This window comes from Mytilus californianus, unplaced genomic scaffold (genome assembly GCF_021869535.1).
Source record: "Mytilus californianus isolate M0D057914Y unplaced genomic scaffold, xbMytCali1.0.p SCAF_2, whole genome shotgun sequence".
NCBI lineage: Eukaryota > Metazoa > Mollusca > Bivalvia > Mytilida > Mytilidae > Mytilus > Mytilus californianus.
Window position 1 is genome coordinate 115,803,403 of NW_026262668.1, and position 19,065 is coordinate 115,822,467.

The window sequence follows — 19,065 nt, forward strand, 5'->3', positions numbered from 1 at the left end:
TATTAATTTTTATTAAAATACTCGAGTTAAATCGGTATAAAGTTGAAGATTTACAAAACCGTGTTCCGTAACCGAGAAAACATGAACATATAAATAAAGACTGGACATTAAACCGGAGAGAAAAAATTAAGCTAACACTGTTTGTAAAGATTTCAATTTCACAATTAATAAGTTTTGTATAATGAGGACTTGATTGTGCTTGGGATGAACAAAGCGTTATATATTCTTTACAGTTAATTATCAGCGTTCAAAGACCGTCTTTAAAAACAATGACATTGTTGAAAAAACAATTATATGTATTAATATATTAAAAAAAAAAACAAACTTCAGACATAGTATATATGTCAGTAACAAGCAACCCAACGACACAAATAACCAAATGACAGCTCTACAGATTTTTTTTCATTGTGCTGTGTATACATTTTTGTTCTGATTAAGATTCGTCAAGTAAGAAAATTTCGGTACATACTTTGTTTTTGTGCAGAATAAAATTTGATAAAACAAAGAATATATTGAAATTTCTGAAAAACGGATTGAAAAAATTCAACCCCATTTCCTATCTTTAGAATTACTGCCATACATTTGTACCGTTCCCTTTCGTCATAGAAATATATTATTCGTCAAGTAAGAAAATTTCGGTAAATACTTTATTTTTGTGCAGAATAAAATTTGATAAAACAAAGTATATATTGAAATTTCTGAAAAAATTTTGCGACTGAAGGTTAAACGTCTCGCCAAGAAGCCTGGTCAACGTCACCGGCCAAGGACAGCTGCAGTGAGGACAAAACCAAAATTTTAAATGTTATTGTTAAATCATATGTATTTATTTATCATGTTTGTTTTATCTTAATAAATAATAATTGGAAATATAAAGTTTTGACTTTTTGTTATAATGCAAGTATTCTTATACTTCACTTAAAAATATTATCATACGTAAGAAAACAAAGTGATGATATATGAGACAACAAAAAACAACAACAACACATTGCTATCCTATATAATTTTCGAAGTTTTGGTAATGCTTTACCCTTGAAAAATTACAACCATAAAATACCAAGAATAATAATTGACATTTTTATCGTTTATGTTAATATATTTAAACTATTTAAAAATTCATATACACGAACTATCACTTAACCCGGATATAAAGTCGGTTCCAAACCGATACCGGTGATAACTAAAAATCGTACATTATTAAAATCACAATTTTTATTGAAATTGATTTTTTTTTTTTTACATTTTTCTTCATGAATTATAATATATTTTTGTTTGAAATGAATTTCAGGTCCTTTGTGCTCATATCAAACTCCTTTATGGTCCTTTGTGCTCCTTTGTGCACAGAGGAAGTCCTTTGCGGTGTTTTTAGAGACCCATATTTATCGGAGTTGGATGATTTAACAGTGTGAATTATCGAGGCAACAAGACAAATTTTCAAAAGCATTTGGAAGGGAGAAGACCAAAATTTAAACTTCCAAAGGCATAAATATATTTCTAAATATATGAGGAATTACTATATATTTCCACACTTTTTTTATCATGAACTTAAAGTAATTTATTTTATCGATTCATGAAAGCCCCTGTGCATTTCTATACATTTTACTTGGGCATGATACGGGTGATGTGTGACCGTCGCCAATGTCACGTGATGACTGCTATAGTTGGATAAGTCAGTTTATTCTAGGACATAATTTAATGTCAGTATATTATTCACATGTTTATTGCACAATGCACAATAGCACGTTGTATTAAATAGTACACGAACAACGTACACGGACTGTCTCAAAACATAAATTATATAAATGCAATATCATTATACTTCATAATTAATACTTTCAAATTCTTTCAAATAAAAAAAAGATTGGAATATATCAATGGCTTTCTTACTGCAATCTATTCTTTAATTGTTTACTTTCCGATCTATAAATGAACTTTAATTTGATTGTCGAAATATTAATACGTCACGTGGTAATAGAGATTTCCAATAAAATGACATACGTACCTAACTCGACGTACGCACGTAACGGGACCGGTTATTACTAACATATTAATTTTGTTAAATGCGTCTCTCAAGTTTCAAATAAGTATTCCTAAACTATTAAACCCATTCATGATAAATTTTATCAATATCAATTATTTCTAAGATGATGAAAAACGAAAGAAATCATGATTTTTATATATCACGTGATAATTAAGATTCCCGCCAAAACTTCACTGTCATAAGACCACGTATATACACGTATCTTTACCTATCATAGTAACGATTGATTTGAGTTGTCTTTCATGGTTTTGTACATGACTTAGTTTTTCGATAAACTTTGCAAATGAACCTTTAAATATTTAATATTTGTCGTTATCAGATTGGTGTCCCTTTTTCCTTTCGTCTTTTAATGGTTTATAATATTTAATTTCCGTGGGTATTTATTATTAGACAGAGATTTTTCTAGAAATTTCAGAAATACCGAATTTAAATTGTTAGTCAGATTTGTCTCTGTTAAAGTTGATAAATCGGATTGCATCATACTTTATTTAGCATCATTGAGACGGTAAAATTTCCCAAGCCGCTAGGCGAGGGAAATTTGGTCCCAAGACTGGTATTTTTTTAAAATACCCCTCCATAACATGATATATCTGTTTAATTACACCGAATAGATTTTGATTGAAACTGTCTGTACATGTGAAGGGAAATCGTAGTACCGCGGGAATTATACATGTACTTATACGCGTTAGTGCTGTCTTTTTGTATCTATATGTGTAAACGTCATTGTTATACCATCATTAAATCGTTCATTTGTATAGACATTTTTAATCCCCTCTTTATATGTATATTCTGACAGTTTTCGGTTTGACTCAATCAATAGTGCTTAACCATGTTGTCGGGATAAAGTGAGAAAGGTTCCGAATAAGTTTGGCGGGAACTTGCTCGCGAGGGTAAAAAAGGAATATCCAAAATGGCAAATACACCGGCAGAGAGGGGAATTTGAGGCAAATTCACCGGCAGTGGTGAAAAACAGGCAAATTCGTTTGAAATGAGGAAAAAATGTTAGAATATGCGAAAAATACACTGGCTAACAACCAATCAAAATCCGGCATTCTTATATAAGGTGTAATTAAAAAAAATCAATACAGGTCTTGTACTTCTTCAAATTTTAGTTGTTGACATACACTTTTCTTTCAAATGAAAGTCAACTAACATTTAAAAAAAAAAAGTTTGTAATTACTAATGATTTATGTAAATAAATGTCTACACCAATTCGTTGTATAGATTGTAATTTGGAAGGTGTACTTGATTAGCAATTGATGACTAATCTGCATATAAACATTGACCGCTGTGGATAGTAAACTATCAATTTATAGTACATAGTAATTGGCTAAAAAAATGTCCTGTTCCCAAGTATCTCTGATTAAAAGTGGATATGAATGCCAATTTACATACTTGTGACATTTTTAAGACAACTATAATGCCACTTCAGTCTTTACAATGATTTTCTGTTTAAAATGTACTTTTAATTAGTAAGGCTTGATATTGAGGATTTTTTTGGATTAAGACAACTCTTACTAATCCAATTAGAAGTGGATTTTAAAACTATCACAAAATTTTGAGTTTCAATTTTTGTCTGGCCTTAGAGGTATACATTTATATATAAAAGTTAAACTCTGCGACATATCCATGCATAGGACCACCAGTGAAGGTGATACACGGCTGAAAACACATTTTATATTCATAATTACTTTAAATATGTATATATTTGTGTGAACCAAGCTCTCTGAAGGAAGTTTTTTCCAGGTTGTTATTATGTCGTGCTGTTGCACCACTGTTCCAGGCTTAGGGGGAAAGGGGGGGGGGGGGGGTTGAACATTCACAAAAATGTTTAACCCGGCCACATTTTTTATGTCCCATGTCAGGAGCCTATGGTTCACTTGTCGTCGTTGGTTCATATCTGTTATATTTCTTTTTTCGTAAATTGTTTTGTTTTAAATCAGGCCGGTAGTTTTCTCAATTGAGTTGTTTCATATTTTTTAAGTTGGCCCCTTTTACAGTCGACTATACGGTATGGATTTTTCTCATTGATGAAGGCCGTACGGTTGTTCATTTTCGTTTGAACTGTTTACAATTTTTAAATCAATGCCTTATATACTAGTATCTGATAATACGGTATGAGTTTTTGCTTATTGTTGACGACAGCACGAGCCACAGTGACTGTAGTCGTTATTCACACCAATTGGACTCTGTTTGATAGTTTGACGCTCCATACGGATCCAGGTATATACATGTCGGAGTGTGAGGAAAAAATCGAAAAAAGAATGCATGCTAAGCATACTAATGCTTTTAAAGAGAAAATTGAAAATATTTGTTGAACGGACAGACTGGCAGATGGACAGACAAGACATGGTGATTGTAATTTGAATGCGGGTACAATATTTTGTCAGTGTATGTATCTTAGATGCTACATGTAGTGGTAAGGAATTTAAGTTTAATTTTTTTTTTATACTATTTAGAATGATAATTGCATGCCTACTGGATATTAATACAATAGCAAGTCACAAGGATAATTGAAGCTGTGCTTTTTGATACAAAGAAACAAGGAGAAAAATCAAATAAATTATGCAAAAAAAAGTGTTATCAAAACAAAACAAGTGTTGCTAGAATAATAATATATGCACATAAAACATAAAATATATAAACAGATTTTTTATTAAATATGGGATTGACTGGTACATGTAGCAGGCTAGCCTCGATTACGGGTTCAATTATTTTGTTGGACCCCCGGATCAAATGATTTTACGACTAAATTTTTCGGCTTCTCAACCAAGCATAATGCATTCACGAGTAAGAGCATGTACTGGTTTAATCGAAGAAAGACAAGTGTGTCTTTGTATCGGGTACGCTATCTTGTTACCTAGCATATAAACATGCGACTCTAAGTGTTGGTAATATACAAAAAGGTACATTCATTTATCATTATCATTTCATCATCCTTGATATATATGTAATATTTGTCGCTGGATATAAGACATACATCATTATCATCATCATCATAAGTATTATAGCGTGAGGCTAAATCTTCGTCGAATGTATTATAGATTGAGGTTTCTTCGTCATAAGTATTATAGCTTGAGGCTAAATTCTGATAATTTAGCCAATTTATGTCGAGAACTTATTTTACGCATGCATCTCTTTGCTACATAGTTTTTATAAATGTCCAAGTTAAAGCCAATAGAGATCATAGATGTTTATCAAATGATCATGTCTACTCACAATTAAAACAGTAAGAAAGGGGTTAACTCGTCCGACTAAAACGAAGCACAAAAACAGCAATTACTAGTATTTCCAAATAAACTCCATGAACCGAACTTAGAGTATTCACAGTTACTGAACACTATCTTAAAACAACTACAACTAATAAATACAGAATAATTATCCAGTCTAGAATATTAATCAATTATTTCGTACTGTTACACCACTGTCCCAAGTAAGTGGGCCCGCTAACATGTTTAACCCCGCCACAGTATGCATGGGTGTGCCTGTCCCAAGTCAGGAGCCTGTAATTCAGTGGTTATCATTTGTTGCTGTGCTTTCGTTTATTTTTTTGTACATTAATTAGGCCGTTATTTTTATCGTTTTAGTTGTTTTACATTTGTCATTTTGTGGCCTCTTAATTATAGCTGACTATGCGGTATGTGCTTTGCTAATTGCTGCAGGCCGTACGGTGGACTATAGTTGTTAATTTCTGTGTCATTTGGTCTCTTGTGAAGAGTTTTCTCATTGGCAATCATACTACATCTTCTTTTTTGTACATATCACAAATTAAGTATAAAAAGTACATATTAAACAGTCAAGACCTTTTGTCATGTCAAAAGCACAGAGTGTCTGTATGACATAACTGTATAGCAAATTTTATGTAGTTTCTATAAAATGTAATGATAATTTATCGGCAAAAGATACATGATGATTTGTAAGTGGAATTATATATAACTAAATAAATAAATATTTATATTATAAGAAACATCAGAAACAAGAATATGTGTCCATTAGATTACACGTCAGTATCACATTTTCGTGTTAAGGTTCCACTAAAGTCAAAATATAGGACACTTCATAAACATCTAAACTTTGCCTGTATTTTTCAACCTATAATGAGTAAAGTCCTAAACTATGAGAGCATATGTTCATTTAAACATACTTAACATATACTCACTGTGTAAATTGTAAATAAACTTGAAATTGTTATGTTGTGGCCAAACCGGTTCTTGGGGTGAACACTAAATTTTCAAAAAAAATCTGGAGGCCTGCGAGAAGACTTTATTTGTTTAAAATTGGTATGGACGAATACTGTTATATCTAATGCAGGGCAAGCTCATGTTGATTTTTCAGAAAATGTATTGATTTTCGAGTTTCAGTTAATTTCATGTATCTAGGTGAACAAATATCGAAGTTACAATACAGAAATTGGACAAATATGCCATTAAAACATATGTATGTGACAAATCAACACGAGCTTGCCCTGCATTACATGTAACAGTATTCGTCCATACCAATTTTAAGCAAATTAAGTCGTCTCGCAGGCCTCCAGATTTTTTTGAAAATTTAGTGTTCACCCCAAGAACCGGTTTGGCCACAGCATAACAATTTCAAGTTTATTTACAATTTACACAGTGTGTATATGTTAAGTATGTTTAAATGAACATATGTTCTCATAGTTTAGGACTTTACTCATTATAGGTTGAAAAATACAGGCAAAGTTTAGATGTTTATGAAGTGTCCTATATTTTGACTTTAGTGGAACCTTACAGACGAAAAAGTACTATTTGATAAATGTATCAATGATATGAATTTCTGCCCACGTCAAATTATCTTGAATTAAATTATAAAAAAATAATTGTTTTTAAAAGTTAGTCGCGTACACCTTTTACATTCGGGTGTGTTTGGATCTACTTTTTAAACGTTAAAACTTATAAAAACAAAAAAAGAAATAACCTTCTCGCTTCGGATTTCATTATTTTAATATTTTCATGCTAAATATTTACTTGGAAGTTTTTAAAATTCATATTTTGAGAAGAACTGAAATATGGGTCAAGTGAAATGACAAGAAACGATGGGTGTATTTGATTACAAGTTGCTAACTTACTCATTCCCTTAACATATTTTTGTCAATAAAATCATTCAAAATTTAATAACAAAATATATAAAGATTAAAAAAAGTAGTTGGGTTGATTTTTACATTAAGTCTATATCAGCAAAAAATGCGTGGTCAAAGAGCAAACAATGGATGCAGTGTATGCTCCCCTCCGTTATGCTTCAATGCAATAGGACGAAATACGTTGAGTTAGGTCGGTTATGTCGAGTAAAGTCATTTTATTGGAAATCTCTAATAGAGCGTATCAAAGACAGAGATAACTACATGCACCTGTATAAATGATCGAAAATTTTCGAGACGTTCCGAGAATCTTGTTTCCGAGGATATTGAATGGCCCATAGAAGCTTCCAAAACTCGCCAATATATAGGCGTACGCAAAAAAAATAATTTAACAAGGCATCATTTTCAACCAGGAACAAACTGTAACTTTCCCGTAACGAAATACGCAGAAAAGAACAGACTTCCAGAGAAATTGACTGATTCGATCTGACGGGCTTGTGTATTCCCCTTCAAAAAAGAGCTAATCATACCACATCTTCTTATGTTTATATTTACCGTATATATTGTGCTCTATTTGCGGTTGACAATTTGGGAACCCTAGCATAAACCATCAACTGATATGGCACATGCTTGTACTAGACTTGACGAATATCTCGGCAGGGAGGACATACCTTTTAAAATCTTGTAAACATCAAGCTCTAAGTAGTCTAGACAAGCTGCGAATAAAATTAACCAAAACAATGTAATCGATCATAGTGATCTGCCTCTTAGTTATCACAGTGTAAGTGTATATTGTTTAAAATGTATTGACTTCATTTCATTATAAAATATTGTTTAAAATAAAGCCGACAAAAACACTAAGATATACACGAAGATATCAAAATTTAATGATGAGCATCAGGAATTTGGACAGATACTTTAATATCTAAACCCAATATGCTGTTAATTGTAATTGGACAATGCATTTGTGATGCTTTTCCATAAAAATTAGTTCAGATTTAAAAAAAAACTCCTAAATTATTGAAATCTATCATTATAACTTGTAGTAATTTAGAGACATCCAATCGGTCTAACTCCCTCATGGTTTAATCTAATGCAAATGTATAAGTTCTCAACCTTCCCTCCTCAGCGGAATATTAACTAAGCTCATTTCTTTTTTTCTTTTTCTTTTTTTTTCGGGGTATGATAATCGCTCCAAACGATTTAATTCTAACATAATCATAGCTACATGCAATCAATTCCAGTCTACTGCAATATGATCTATGTTTCATTGATATAAGTAGTTAGTTAGAGTGTAGACGGTGCAGACACACTTCGAGGAAATGTGTATTCTGTGTGAATAAATAACACACGAACTGGAGGAAAATTATAATTGATTAATCAGTAAGTAGCAAAATGTTAACACATTTGTTCAATACGTTTTTCAATTTCAATCCTATCTAATCATTATTTTTGTTGTGATGTAATTAAATTGCAGTCCATTTTAATAGACTGTACGTTGTATATCATGAAAAACGTTTTTATAAATGTGTCTATACACAACTTCAGATATTTAGAAATTCTAAACGGTCCGAATATTCTTTTCTTGACAAGTTGACACTCACAGAGAACCATTTTGTCTTCTTCTGGTATTTTAGCATCTTAATTTACAAGAAAATAAAGTTACTAGTAGTTAATTTTATAGGCGAACACAGAAAAAAATCTGATTAACCAACTGACCAATTTATAATAATAGGATACTTTTACACATGTCACTTTCTTTCTACTGGAGTAAACTAAAGTACCCACGCCTCGTAGAAAGTAACAGACGAAACATTAGATACTGCACTGTACTATTTACAATGATATCATTAGGTTACAAAGCTTTTACTCAATAATATATACAGACTTAATTAAACATGTGGTATGTCTTAATATTGAAATGTCTTTAGGTAAAAATTGAAATTTCCTTACGTCAGATGCGTAATTTTTTAAAACTTGTAAACTTTATAAGATAGAAGGAACCCTACAAACGACAAGTAAGGTTTTTATCCTTTCTTTTCCTGTTAGATGCCGGACAATTCATTCCCACCAAATTTACTCAAACTCGTTAATTTTGATTATATTTTACATACTTAAATATTTACCCGAATTACAAAAGTTCCGTTAGAAACAATAAACAATGCATGAAATCAGCATTTCGACTAACGAAATAATCCACGAACACTACTGATGGTCCTGTGACCCAATATAAACATAAATATAGATATATAATGACAGGTTTTGTTAGGTCTGTTTAATTTCATCGAAAACATATTTAGATTACAGTTTTACCAGTAAAAGAATCAGAATCAGAGGCAGAATTAGGGAAAAGGGGGGGGGGGGTAGGGGCAGGGGGTCCCTTATGGAGCTACATATATGGTTAATGCATAGATTTTCTACATGTCCCCTTCCAAATGTTGCCTAGCTATTTTTGCCCCCCCCCTTTTTTTGCAAGGTCCTGGGTCCGCAACATAGAATGATTTTTTATAGGCCGAGGCCGAGTCAGTCAGCGAAATGGTTCTTCCCTTGTTTCAATTTTGACATTCATATATTTTTAAATACCGAACATGCTGAGCATATGAATAAATTAACTTAATTCCCATAAACTACATTTCATAAATTACAGTGAAAATTGGTATTTCCAATACATGAATAATCCATTTGCCTATTGTTTAATGTTTTGCAAAGGAAAATAAAACCATGGCCAACTATTTTCCTTAGTAAGGGAAAGTACGAATTATCTCACATGATTTTAATTTGCCATATATGTATACGTTCTGATTATGATAATCCGAACTTAAATGTTACAACAGTATATACAGATACCCGTCGTGTCGTGAGAGAAATTTCTTTGCAGGAATCTTGGTATTCATATCATAACCAGCATGCGTCATCTACCCGTACGTGATAACTAAAGATAGAATTTCTTTCAACAACCATGTTATATAGCGAGTATAAAATTAAGAAACGTGGTGGGATGAAGTATTGTCGTTATGTTACTAGTTGATTAAGATAATTTTGATGAATGCAAAAAACAAATGAAACATTAACAAAAATATCCGGCATTTATTTTAAAATTTGTATTATAACAAAAAATCTAAAGACAAATACTTTTGTTAAAAGGAATGGATTGTTTCTTTCAAATAAAACATAAAATGATGTCGTATATTGGTATGACGTTGGCGTCGTCGTCGTTGTTGTAGTCGTCGTCGTCGTCCGAGGACACATTGGTTTTCGCACTCTAACTTTAGTTTAAGTGAATGGATCTCTATGAAATTTTACCAAAAGGTTCAATACCACAAAAGGAAGGTTGGGATTGATTTTGGGGGTTATGGTACCAACAGTTAAGGAGTAAGGGGCCAAAAATAAGCATTTTTGTAACTTCCAGACATAACTTGTGTGTTAGTGTATGGATCTCTCTGACATTGTACCACAAGGTTCCATATCACACAGGGAATGCTGGGATTGATTTGGGGGTAATTGCTTCAAAATATTAGGAATTAGGGGCAAAAAAAGGGGCAAAAAACAAGCATTTTTCTAGTTTCATGACAATAACTTGTGTGTAAGTGTATGGATCTTTCTGAAATTGTACTACAAGGTTCTATATCACAATGGGAAAGCTTGAATTGAGTTTGGAGGTAATTGCCCAAAACGTTTAGGAATAAGGGGCCAAAAAGGGCCAAAAATAAGCATTTTTCTAGTTTCCAGACAATAACTTGTGTTGAAGTGTATGGATCTCTCTGAAATTGTACTGCAAGGTACCATACCACAAAGGGAAGGCTGGGATTGATTTTGGGGGTAATTGCTTCAAAATTTTAGGAATTAGGGGCCAAAAAAGGGGAAAAAAACAAATGTTTCTAGTTTCAGGACAATAACTTGTGTGTAAGTGTATGGATCTTTATGAAATTGTACTACAAGGTTCCATATCACAAAGGGAAAGCTGGGTTTGAGTTTGGGGGTAATTGCCCTAAATGTTTAGGAATTTGGGGCCAAAAAGGGGCAAAAACAAGCATTTTTCTAGTTTCCAGACAATAACTTGTGTTCAAGTGTATGGTATGGATCTCTCTGAAATTGTACTGCAGGTACCATACCACAAAGGGAAGGCTGGGATTGAGTTTGGGGTGATGAATCATAAGGGGGATCAAAAAATTGGAGGGGATTTTTTTTTTCTTTAAAATTTTCCATTTTAAATTGGTTATTTCTGATTTATATATAAAAGCAAATAATAATGATTTTTTTGCGTTCGTATTATGTTATGGCGATGTCTGCGTCGGCGTCCGAAGACATTTTGGTTCGAAGACAATAACTTGAGTATAAGTGTATGGATCTCTATTAAATTTTAGCACAAGGTTCCATACCACCATTGAAAGATTGGGATTTATTTCCGGGGTTATTGTCGTAGTTGTTTCGTAATTAGGGTCCAAAAACAAGCATTTTTCATGTTTCAGGACAATAATTTGTGTATTAGAGTATGGATCTCTATGAAATTTTACCACAAGATTCTATACTTCAAATGGCAAGTTGGGATTGATTTTATGGGGTCATAGCTCAACCCGTTTATTAACTAGGGGCCGAAAAGGGGTAAGAAAACTAGGATTTTCTGGTTCCTGAACAATGCCTTGAGTATAAGTCTATGGATTGCTATTTAATTATGCCACAAGGTTTAATATCATGAAAGGAAGGTTTGGATTGATTTTAGGGGTTATGACCCTAACGGTTTGGGAAAAATGGGTCAAAAACAATACTTTTGTAATACTTTGTATAAATTACTTATTTCTTCACCACTTTCAATGGGGTTTAATTCGAAGTCTTGAATTCTTGGGTTATTTTTAATATGCTGAATCTTACCGCTCATTTAGAATTTGGATTTTAAACCCTGTTTTTGAATTGGTCCATATTGAGGTCTAAAGAGTCCAAAATTAAACTTTGTTTGATTTCATAAAAAATTAATTATTGGTGTTCTTTGTTATGCCCAATCTAACAATGTCTTTAGAATTGTTATTTTGGGCCCAGTTTTCAAGTTGGTTCAAATCGGGGGTCCAAAATTATACTTTTTTGTTTGATTTCAACAAAAAATTAATATATGGGGTTCTTTGATATGCATGCTGAATCTAAGCGTGTAGTTAGATTTAAGATTCAGGGTCTCGTAATCAAATTGTCTACAGGGTCCAAAATCAAACTTTTTGTTTGATTTCATCAAAAACTGAATTCTTGGGGTTCTTTTATATGTTGATTCCAAACATGTGTTTAGATTTTGGATATTGGACCATAATTGGTAAATATCCAATTTAATATAATTTAAGTACTTAGACCACATTCATTCTGTGTCAGAAACTATGCTATGTCAAATATTTAATTAGAGCTGCATTGCACAATTAATAGAAATTATGAGTAGAGTCATAGTTAAAAATAGATATAGCATCATATGATTATCTAATTTTAGAGAAGAGATATAGTTTGAAATTTACTGTTCATTATTAGATTACAAAATGGTTAAGTAGAGCTGTAAATCTGTCATCGCATGTTGATAATGGGACAGATAATATAACTTAACAAACAGATGTTTAAACAAAAAATTAGTCTGTTGATATGGAGAGAGGTTTTGTCCAGTTTCTGATATCACCACTCCAGGACAGGAACAATGAAGTTAATTGAAATTTTGTTTATTTTAACATTTTTATAACTAATCATGGAAATTGAATATTAAAATGAATAAAGGAAAGTTTGTGATGTATTAGTTCCCTATACATTAGCTAATGTATGTATTTGTTTGATTATTTTTTAATAATTTGTTTGTTATATTTCAATGTATGTCATGAATGCCTCAGGGAAGATTAGTTTCCTTTACAGCTAACTGTATTACTCTCTTTAATGAAGAATTATTATTACATGTATTATTATTTTTCCTTTAAAAACTACACACAATTTGTATTACATATTTACATTTGTAATTAATTCACATTCATGAATATGGATAAGTGTTGTGTATTTACTATTAATTCATTCATGCAGCAATTACCACCTATTATCAAGAAAAGAAAACACGTGAACAGTTACTAACACACTTATAATTGGAGTGACAAATTTATTTGAAAATTTTGTGTTTTCTAAGTGGTGTGGCTAAAAGGCTGTTTCCAATCATCATCATTTTAATGCGATTTCTTGGGGACAACTGTAGGACTGTATTAATGGGGAATAATATTTTGGAAATTGTTATTTTCCTTTTTTTTTGTAAATTTTTGGAAGAACTTCGTATGAGGTTTGCTTGTTATTCTGTATAAATTACTTTTCAGAATGCTATATATATATATATATATATTTATAATACGAACCCCTTTATAAACTTAGCTCAAATTGTTCATTAATAAATAAATTATTGGTGTACTTGGATATGCTGAATCTGTCAAAATCGAGGTCCAAAAAATGAATATATGGGGTTCCTTGATATGCTGAATATAACCTTGTATATAGATTTTGGATTTTCAGGGCCCTGTTATCAAATTGGTCCACATTGAGGTCCAAAGGGTCCAAAATTAAACTTTTTTTGATTTCATTAAAAAATAAATTCTTGTGGTTCTATGATATGCTGAATCTAAGCGTGTAATTAGATTTTTTAATTTGGGCACAGTATTCAAGTTGGTCCAAATCTGGGTCCAAAATTAAACTTTGTTTGATTTCATCAAAAAATTGAATTTTTGTGTTCTTTGATATGCTCAATCCAACAGTGTTTAAGATTTTTGATTTTGGGCCTGGTTTTCAAAGTTGGTCCAAATTGGGGTAAAACATTAAAAAAAAAATTTTGTTTGACTTCAAAATCAAAATTGATTTGTTGGTGTTCTTTGATATGCTGATTCCAACCATAAGGTTTTTGGATTTTGGACCATAAAAAGTAAAAGTCTTATTTCAAATTTTTCAGTTCTTTGACCACATTTGTTCTGTGTAAGAAACCTATGATGTGTCAAATATTTAATCACAATCCAAATTTAGAGCTGTATCAAGCTTGAATGTAGTGTCCATACTTGCCCAAACTGTTCAGGGTTCGACCTCTGCGGTCGTATTAAGCTACTCCCTACGGAGCATTTTATTTACATTTGCATAAAGTAGTGCGCATGTTCGCTCTCAGTTATGTTTGTTATAGTTATGACAAGTGATAGACTGCTAAAGAAAACGAGATTATTTTGTAAAAAATAACAAATCAAGCAATAAAACATCCAATGAATACTTATAAACCCTTTAAAGTAAATAAAGAGTACGATGAAGGTTAAGGCACTCTAACAAGTAACCAAAGAGAAACATTCTGTTTAACGGATTGGAATAGGTATTGCTAATGGGAAATAAGTTCACAGACGACAACGTATTGTAGTACTTTGTATAACAGAAATATGTACACGACGTGTCACCTTAGGAATTTCAGTTAATTTGCAATTTAGCAATTTATTGAGACAGCATTCATACAATATTTGTATGTGTAAATTAGAATATGATTTAAAATGACCTACTTACCTCGAAATATAAGGTGTAGCATAATGAACATCAAAACATCACTATTTAAACATAAAACATTTTCATTACGCAGTACATTTACATGTACGATGATGTCACTGGTAATTAATCCTATTACTGATGATGTCCTTGTCAAAGATTCATTATTCATATATACACTACAAACATGTTAAGATGACATTTGTTATATCACCTTTTTAAATTCATTTATACCACATCACTCGAAACATGAAAGTGAGAATTTATGCCAATTATGGTGCGTCCGAGGTGCTTTTCTGGATTTACCTTCATCAAAAACTTTGAAATTCAAGTATAAAAATTCAATATTTGAGGAGCTATACATGTATATGTGACCAAAACGACTTACATGTTTAACACCGATACATTCTGTATGTGCCTGTCCCGAGTAAGGAGCCTGTGCTGTCGTTTGTTGCTGAATGTCGTATTTGTTTTTCGTTTATTGTCTGGTACGTAAATCGGGCCGTTAGTTTTCTTGTTTGAATTGCTAAAAATAGGGGCCTATTATAGCTTGATATGCTGTATGGGTTTTCCTCATTAGTGAAGGACGTACGGTGACATATAGTTGCTAACTTCTACGTCATTTTGGTTTCTGGTGGAGAGTTGTTTCTCTGGGATTCATACCGCATCTTTTTATTTTATATTATATAAAAAGAATAGCCATTACAATTTCGTTTTTTTCTTGGGCGTAAAGAAATCGCGATATTTCCAATGGTTATTCGTTAGGTCAGTGAAAGGTCACATTTCCCCCTTGGCAACGAAGATTTGTGATTTCTCTAATAATATACATAATTATATGTATGGTTCATTAGAATTCATAATTTTGATTGGCTGTCAACAATCGCGAGGCACTCCAATATTATATTTTAGGGTGTGGATGGGGGTTTACAGAATACAGAATAATCGTCAAAAAATAAAAAGAATAGAGAACAATGGGACAAAAAATTAAAGAATAGAGAATAATGAGGTGCTAAAATATAAAGAATAGAAAATAATGGTCAGAAAATAAAAAGAAAAGAGAAAAATAGCCTAAAAAATAAAAAAAAATACAGATATGGAGGACCCCCATCCAGACCCTCATATCTTATTTCCGTATAAAATACAACAGTTTTGACTGCACGTGCTATCCGTGACATGTTATAAGAAAACGAAAAGCTTGATATAACTCTTAAATTCATGGTTGTAGGATAAAAATGTAGTTATAAGAATCGAATGATTCTTTTTATAATATATAGGGTTGTAAAAGCGTCGAACGTGCAAACCGAAACAGCATTTGGGTACTGACAAAGCCTACAATAGATTGTTAATGTACAATGTTTCGGTTTCATTTTAAAAACTGCTTTAATTAAAAGTCAATATGTAACATCGTCCATAATACTTGATTAGCCATATTTGAAATAATAAAACAGAATGTGTGCATTTTTCTTGTAAGTTGCACAATAAACCATACCAATTAGCTTTGTATTGCATAAAAGAATATGAGTTTACCTATAAAATAAAAGAAATAATCAAATAGATAATTGAAATAAAAAGCAGGATTTATTTTATACAACACTGCAAATGCACTAATTTTCATTAACATAATTATGCATTTTATTCAACCAGAAGTTATTCGGATATTAGTGCAAATGAAATTCAATCACAATCAGTTATTCTGTTGTTTTGCCTTATTAATTTAACAATTAGTATATCACTAACAATATACTGTCATTACATTTCCAATAAAACTGATTTACCTTAAGGCACAAAACATGTACCTCGACATCGTATTTTTTATTTTTTATACAATAAATTACCGACATTTAATTCACGGTAGGTATAAGTGCCCGGCTGAGATCGTGTTTTTTTTCTCGAGTGAATCGGTCCACTTTATTCGAGTGTAGATCAGGTTTTTTCTAGTGATATTACATGCGATCAGATCGATTAACTGCTATTTCGCGACTATAATCGTTTTATTCTGAATGCTATACATGTTTTGAGCACAACCGACGCACAATATCCTTGTAGTCTGGGTTTTTCAACAGATGGTCGGGGTTTAAAAAAAAACCATGTGAATAAAAAAGAAGACATTCTTGGGCTTAAAACTGACTTTTGTTAAGATTGTAACTGTAATTTAGCGGTGGAAAATATTATATATTCTTAATAAATTCCAAAAACGTTTTGCTATGTTGATCAAATTTAGCCCTTTTCAATTTAATGATAACTTTCTGTTCTAAAAACATTTTTATCATAACCTTGTAATATTACGATATCTAAGTAATCACTGGGTCCCTTTTAAAACGTTTTTTTAGAACCGCGTACAGGGACCCGTAATCTTTTCAATTTCATTTCATGCTATCTTTGTTTTTTAATCAAAAATCATAGGAGCAAGAACTAAGCAAAAGCAGTAAAATATCAGAAAAAATCAATATTAACCCAAATATTCTACTAAAGTAGCGCCGCCTTTCCCCCCAAATCATATATTAACATTCGAATTGAATGGAATATCTAATAAAAAATAAAAACAACACTTTATAAATTTCATACGTTCGAAGCGCTTTTCTGGATTTACCTTCAGATCGGAACGCTCAAAGCCGAATATTTGAAAGTCAAGGATGTAGAAGAACCGAAATATTTGAAGAGCTATATGACCAAAAGGACCTAAAATTAGCCAAATCCTTATAAGGTCAACTTTGCCTGATGGAATTGAAATTTAAGTTTCTTTATGATTTTTAAATTTATAAACGGAAAATTTTTAATGATTAATTGTTAGTTGCTTAACGTCCAGTGGAAAATATTTCATGCATATTCAGGACGACAACAAATTAACAATAAATCCAATAGGTAGGTCCTGTAACAGAAGAAGGTCAGGACATTTAGACTGTCACTGAAAATTAGTGTATATTGGATATGAACAGAAATTTGCCTTGCAACAGGCCACCCTTGGACCCCTTAACGTACAGTGAGAGTGAAACTCTCTTTACACGCCCCATTCTGACCGGACTTGGCTGTGAACTTGAACATCCCGCACAGCCAAACGGACGCAGCACTTTGGCAAGGGTTTTATTGCCGGTCGGAAGAGGACCGAAGTGAACATTTTTCTATTCCCAGTCACCCTTGGAGGTAAACAATTTTAGAAAGGTTTGTTATAAATCGTGTCAGTACCGAAGTACTGACTACTGAGCTAATGATAAACTCGGGGACTTATCCGCTGTATTTGACAAATAACGAAACAAGTTGCTTTCTTTAAAAAAAGGAATGCAATCGTGAACATAAATGCCTGTTTGGCATGAAAGATCAGATAATTGTTAAATAAAGATGCATGGTTTTACCTATTTTTTGTATTTTAGAAACTGATGATGGATTGTTAATGTAACTGCTGTTCAATGTTGGGCAGAATATTCTTGTTAAAGGGTCATTTGTCTATCTCCGCTCCCTCTATCTCCCGAAAGATAACATTACAACATTCTGAATAGGTGTCACTCTCTGGATGTTCAATTCTGAGGTGCTGTTTTTCAAATTAAAGTTTGTTTTCTGGCTAAAGTCGAAATGCAAATCTGAAGAAATTTAATGAAATTCATCATGATTATTTGTTTGTGTAGCCAGTTTAAAAATAGTTCAAATCCTGAGCTGTATTCTTATTTGATAATCCCGAATTAAAGCTGTTTTTAAAAACCAATCAAACTGCTTTATATGGTTTGGTCATTGGCTATCATATTCAAGATATGACTGATCTCAATTTATTTATACCATAGACAACAAACTCCAACCAAGCTTTCGGAGTGAACAAGTTTGAAAGCTCAACTTTAAACTTGTTCAAACAAATCTCACTTTTTCATTTCTAGTTTGTAAATAAGCCAAAATAAAATGAAGTTGTTGTTTTGTTGCTTTTATACGGTTGTGAGACAGACAGAAAGGAGCAAGGTACGGATATTGAGTTTAATTAAGAATAACAATTTGTACTAAGCTTGGTTTTTTTTGGTGTTTTTTTTTTGTGCTAATGAATACAAACTTTTTTGTATCACCTATTTTGTTAACATATTGTCATATTTTGTCGCCAAACACGCTCTAGACCTCTGTCAATTAGACCCTCTAAATTGGCTTATGAATACAGATTGCTGCGACTCCTTGAAAATGAATTGACGGATTTCCCCAAAACTTGCAATGATTCTTCTATAGATGGGACACAAAGTTTTGCACCTGCTACTTTAACTTTTAATTTTATTTATTTTTTACATACATGTACCAAAAAGAAAAGAATTGACTTTTAAATATATTTTTTGGGGAGGATAGTCGACACAGGTGTCCCTTGGAAAACTCACACATTTTCCCCAAAAAATGACAAACTGATCTCTAGTTTGATAAAATAATCATAACTAAATAATATTTATCTTCCTGGTATTATAAG

The 19,065-nt window shown here is 32.0% G+C and overlaps 2 protein-coding genes across 2 annotated transcripts in view; one reads left to right on the plus strand and one right to left on the minus strand.

The window, feature by feature from the left end:
• LOC127730831 (probable methyltransferase-like protein 24) overlaps positions 1-14,746 on the minus strand; it is a 70,006-nt gene extending 55,260 nt beyond the window's left edge. The window contains exon 1 of the mRNA XM_052239435.1: positions 14,661-14,746. Within this exon, the coding sequence (XP_052095395.1) occupies positions 14,661-14,691 (31 nt within the window). The 5' untranslated portion in view covers positions 14,692-14,746. The remainder of the gene's footprint in view (positions 1-14,660) is intronic.
• The window catches only part of LOC127730832 (uncharacterized), a 43,470-nt gene continuing 32,665 nt past the window's right edge, over positions 8,261-19,065 (plus strand). The window contains exon 1 of the mRNA XM_052239437.1: positions 8,261-8,519. The gene's annotated coding sequence lies outside the window, so the exon portion shown is untranslated. The remainder of the gene's footprint in view (positions 8,520-19,065) is intronic.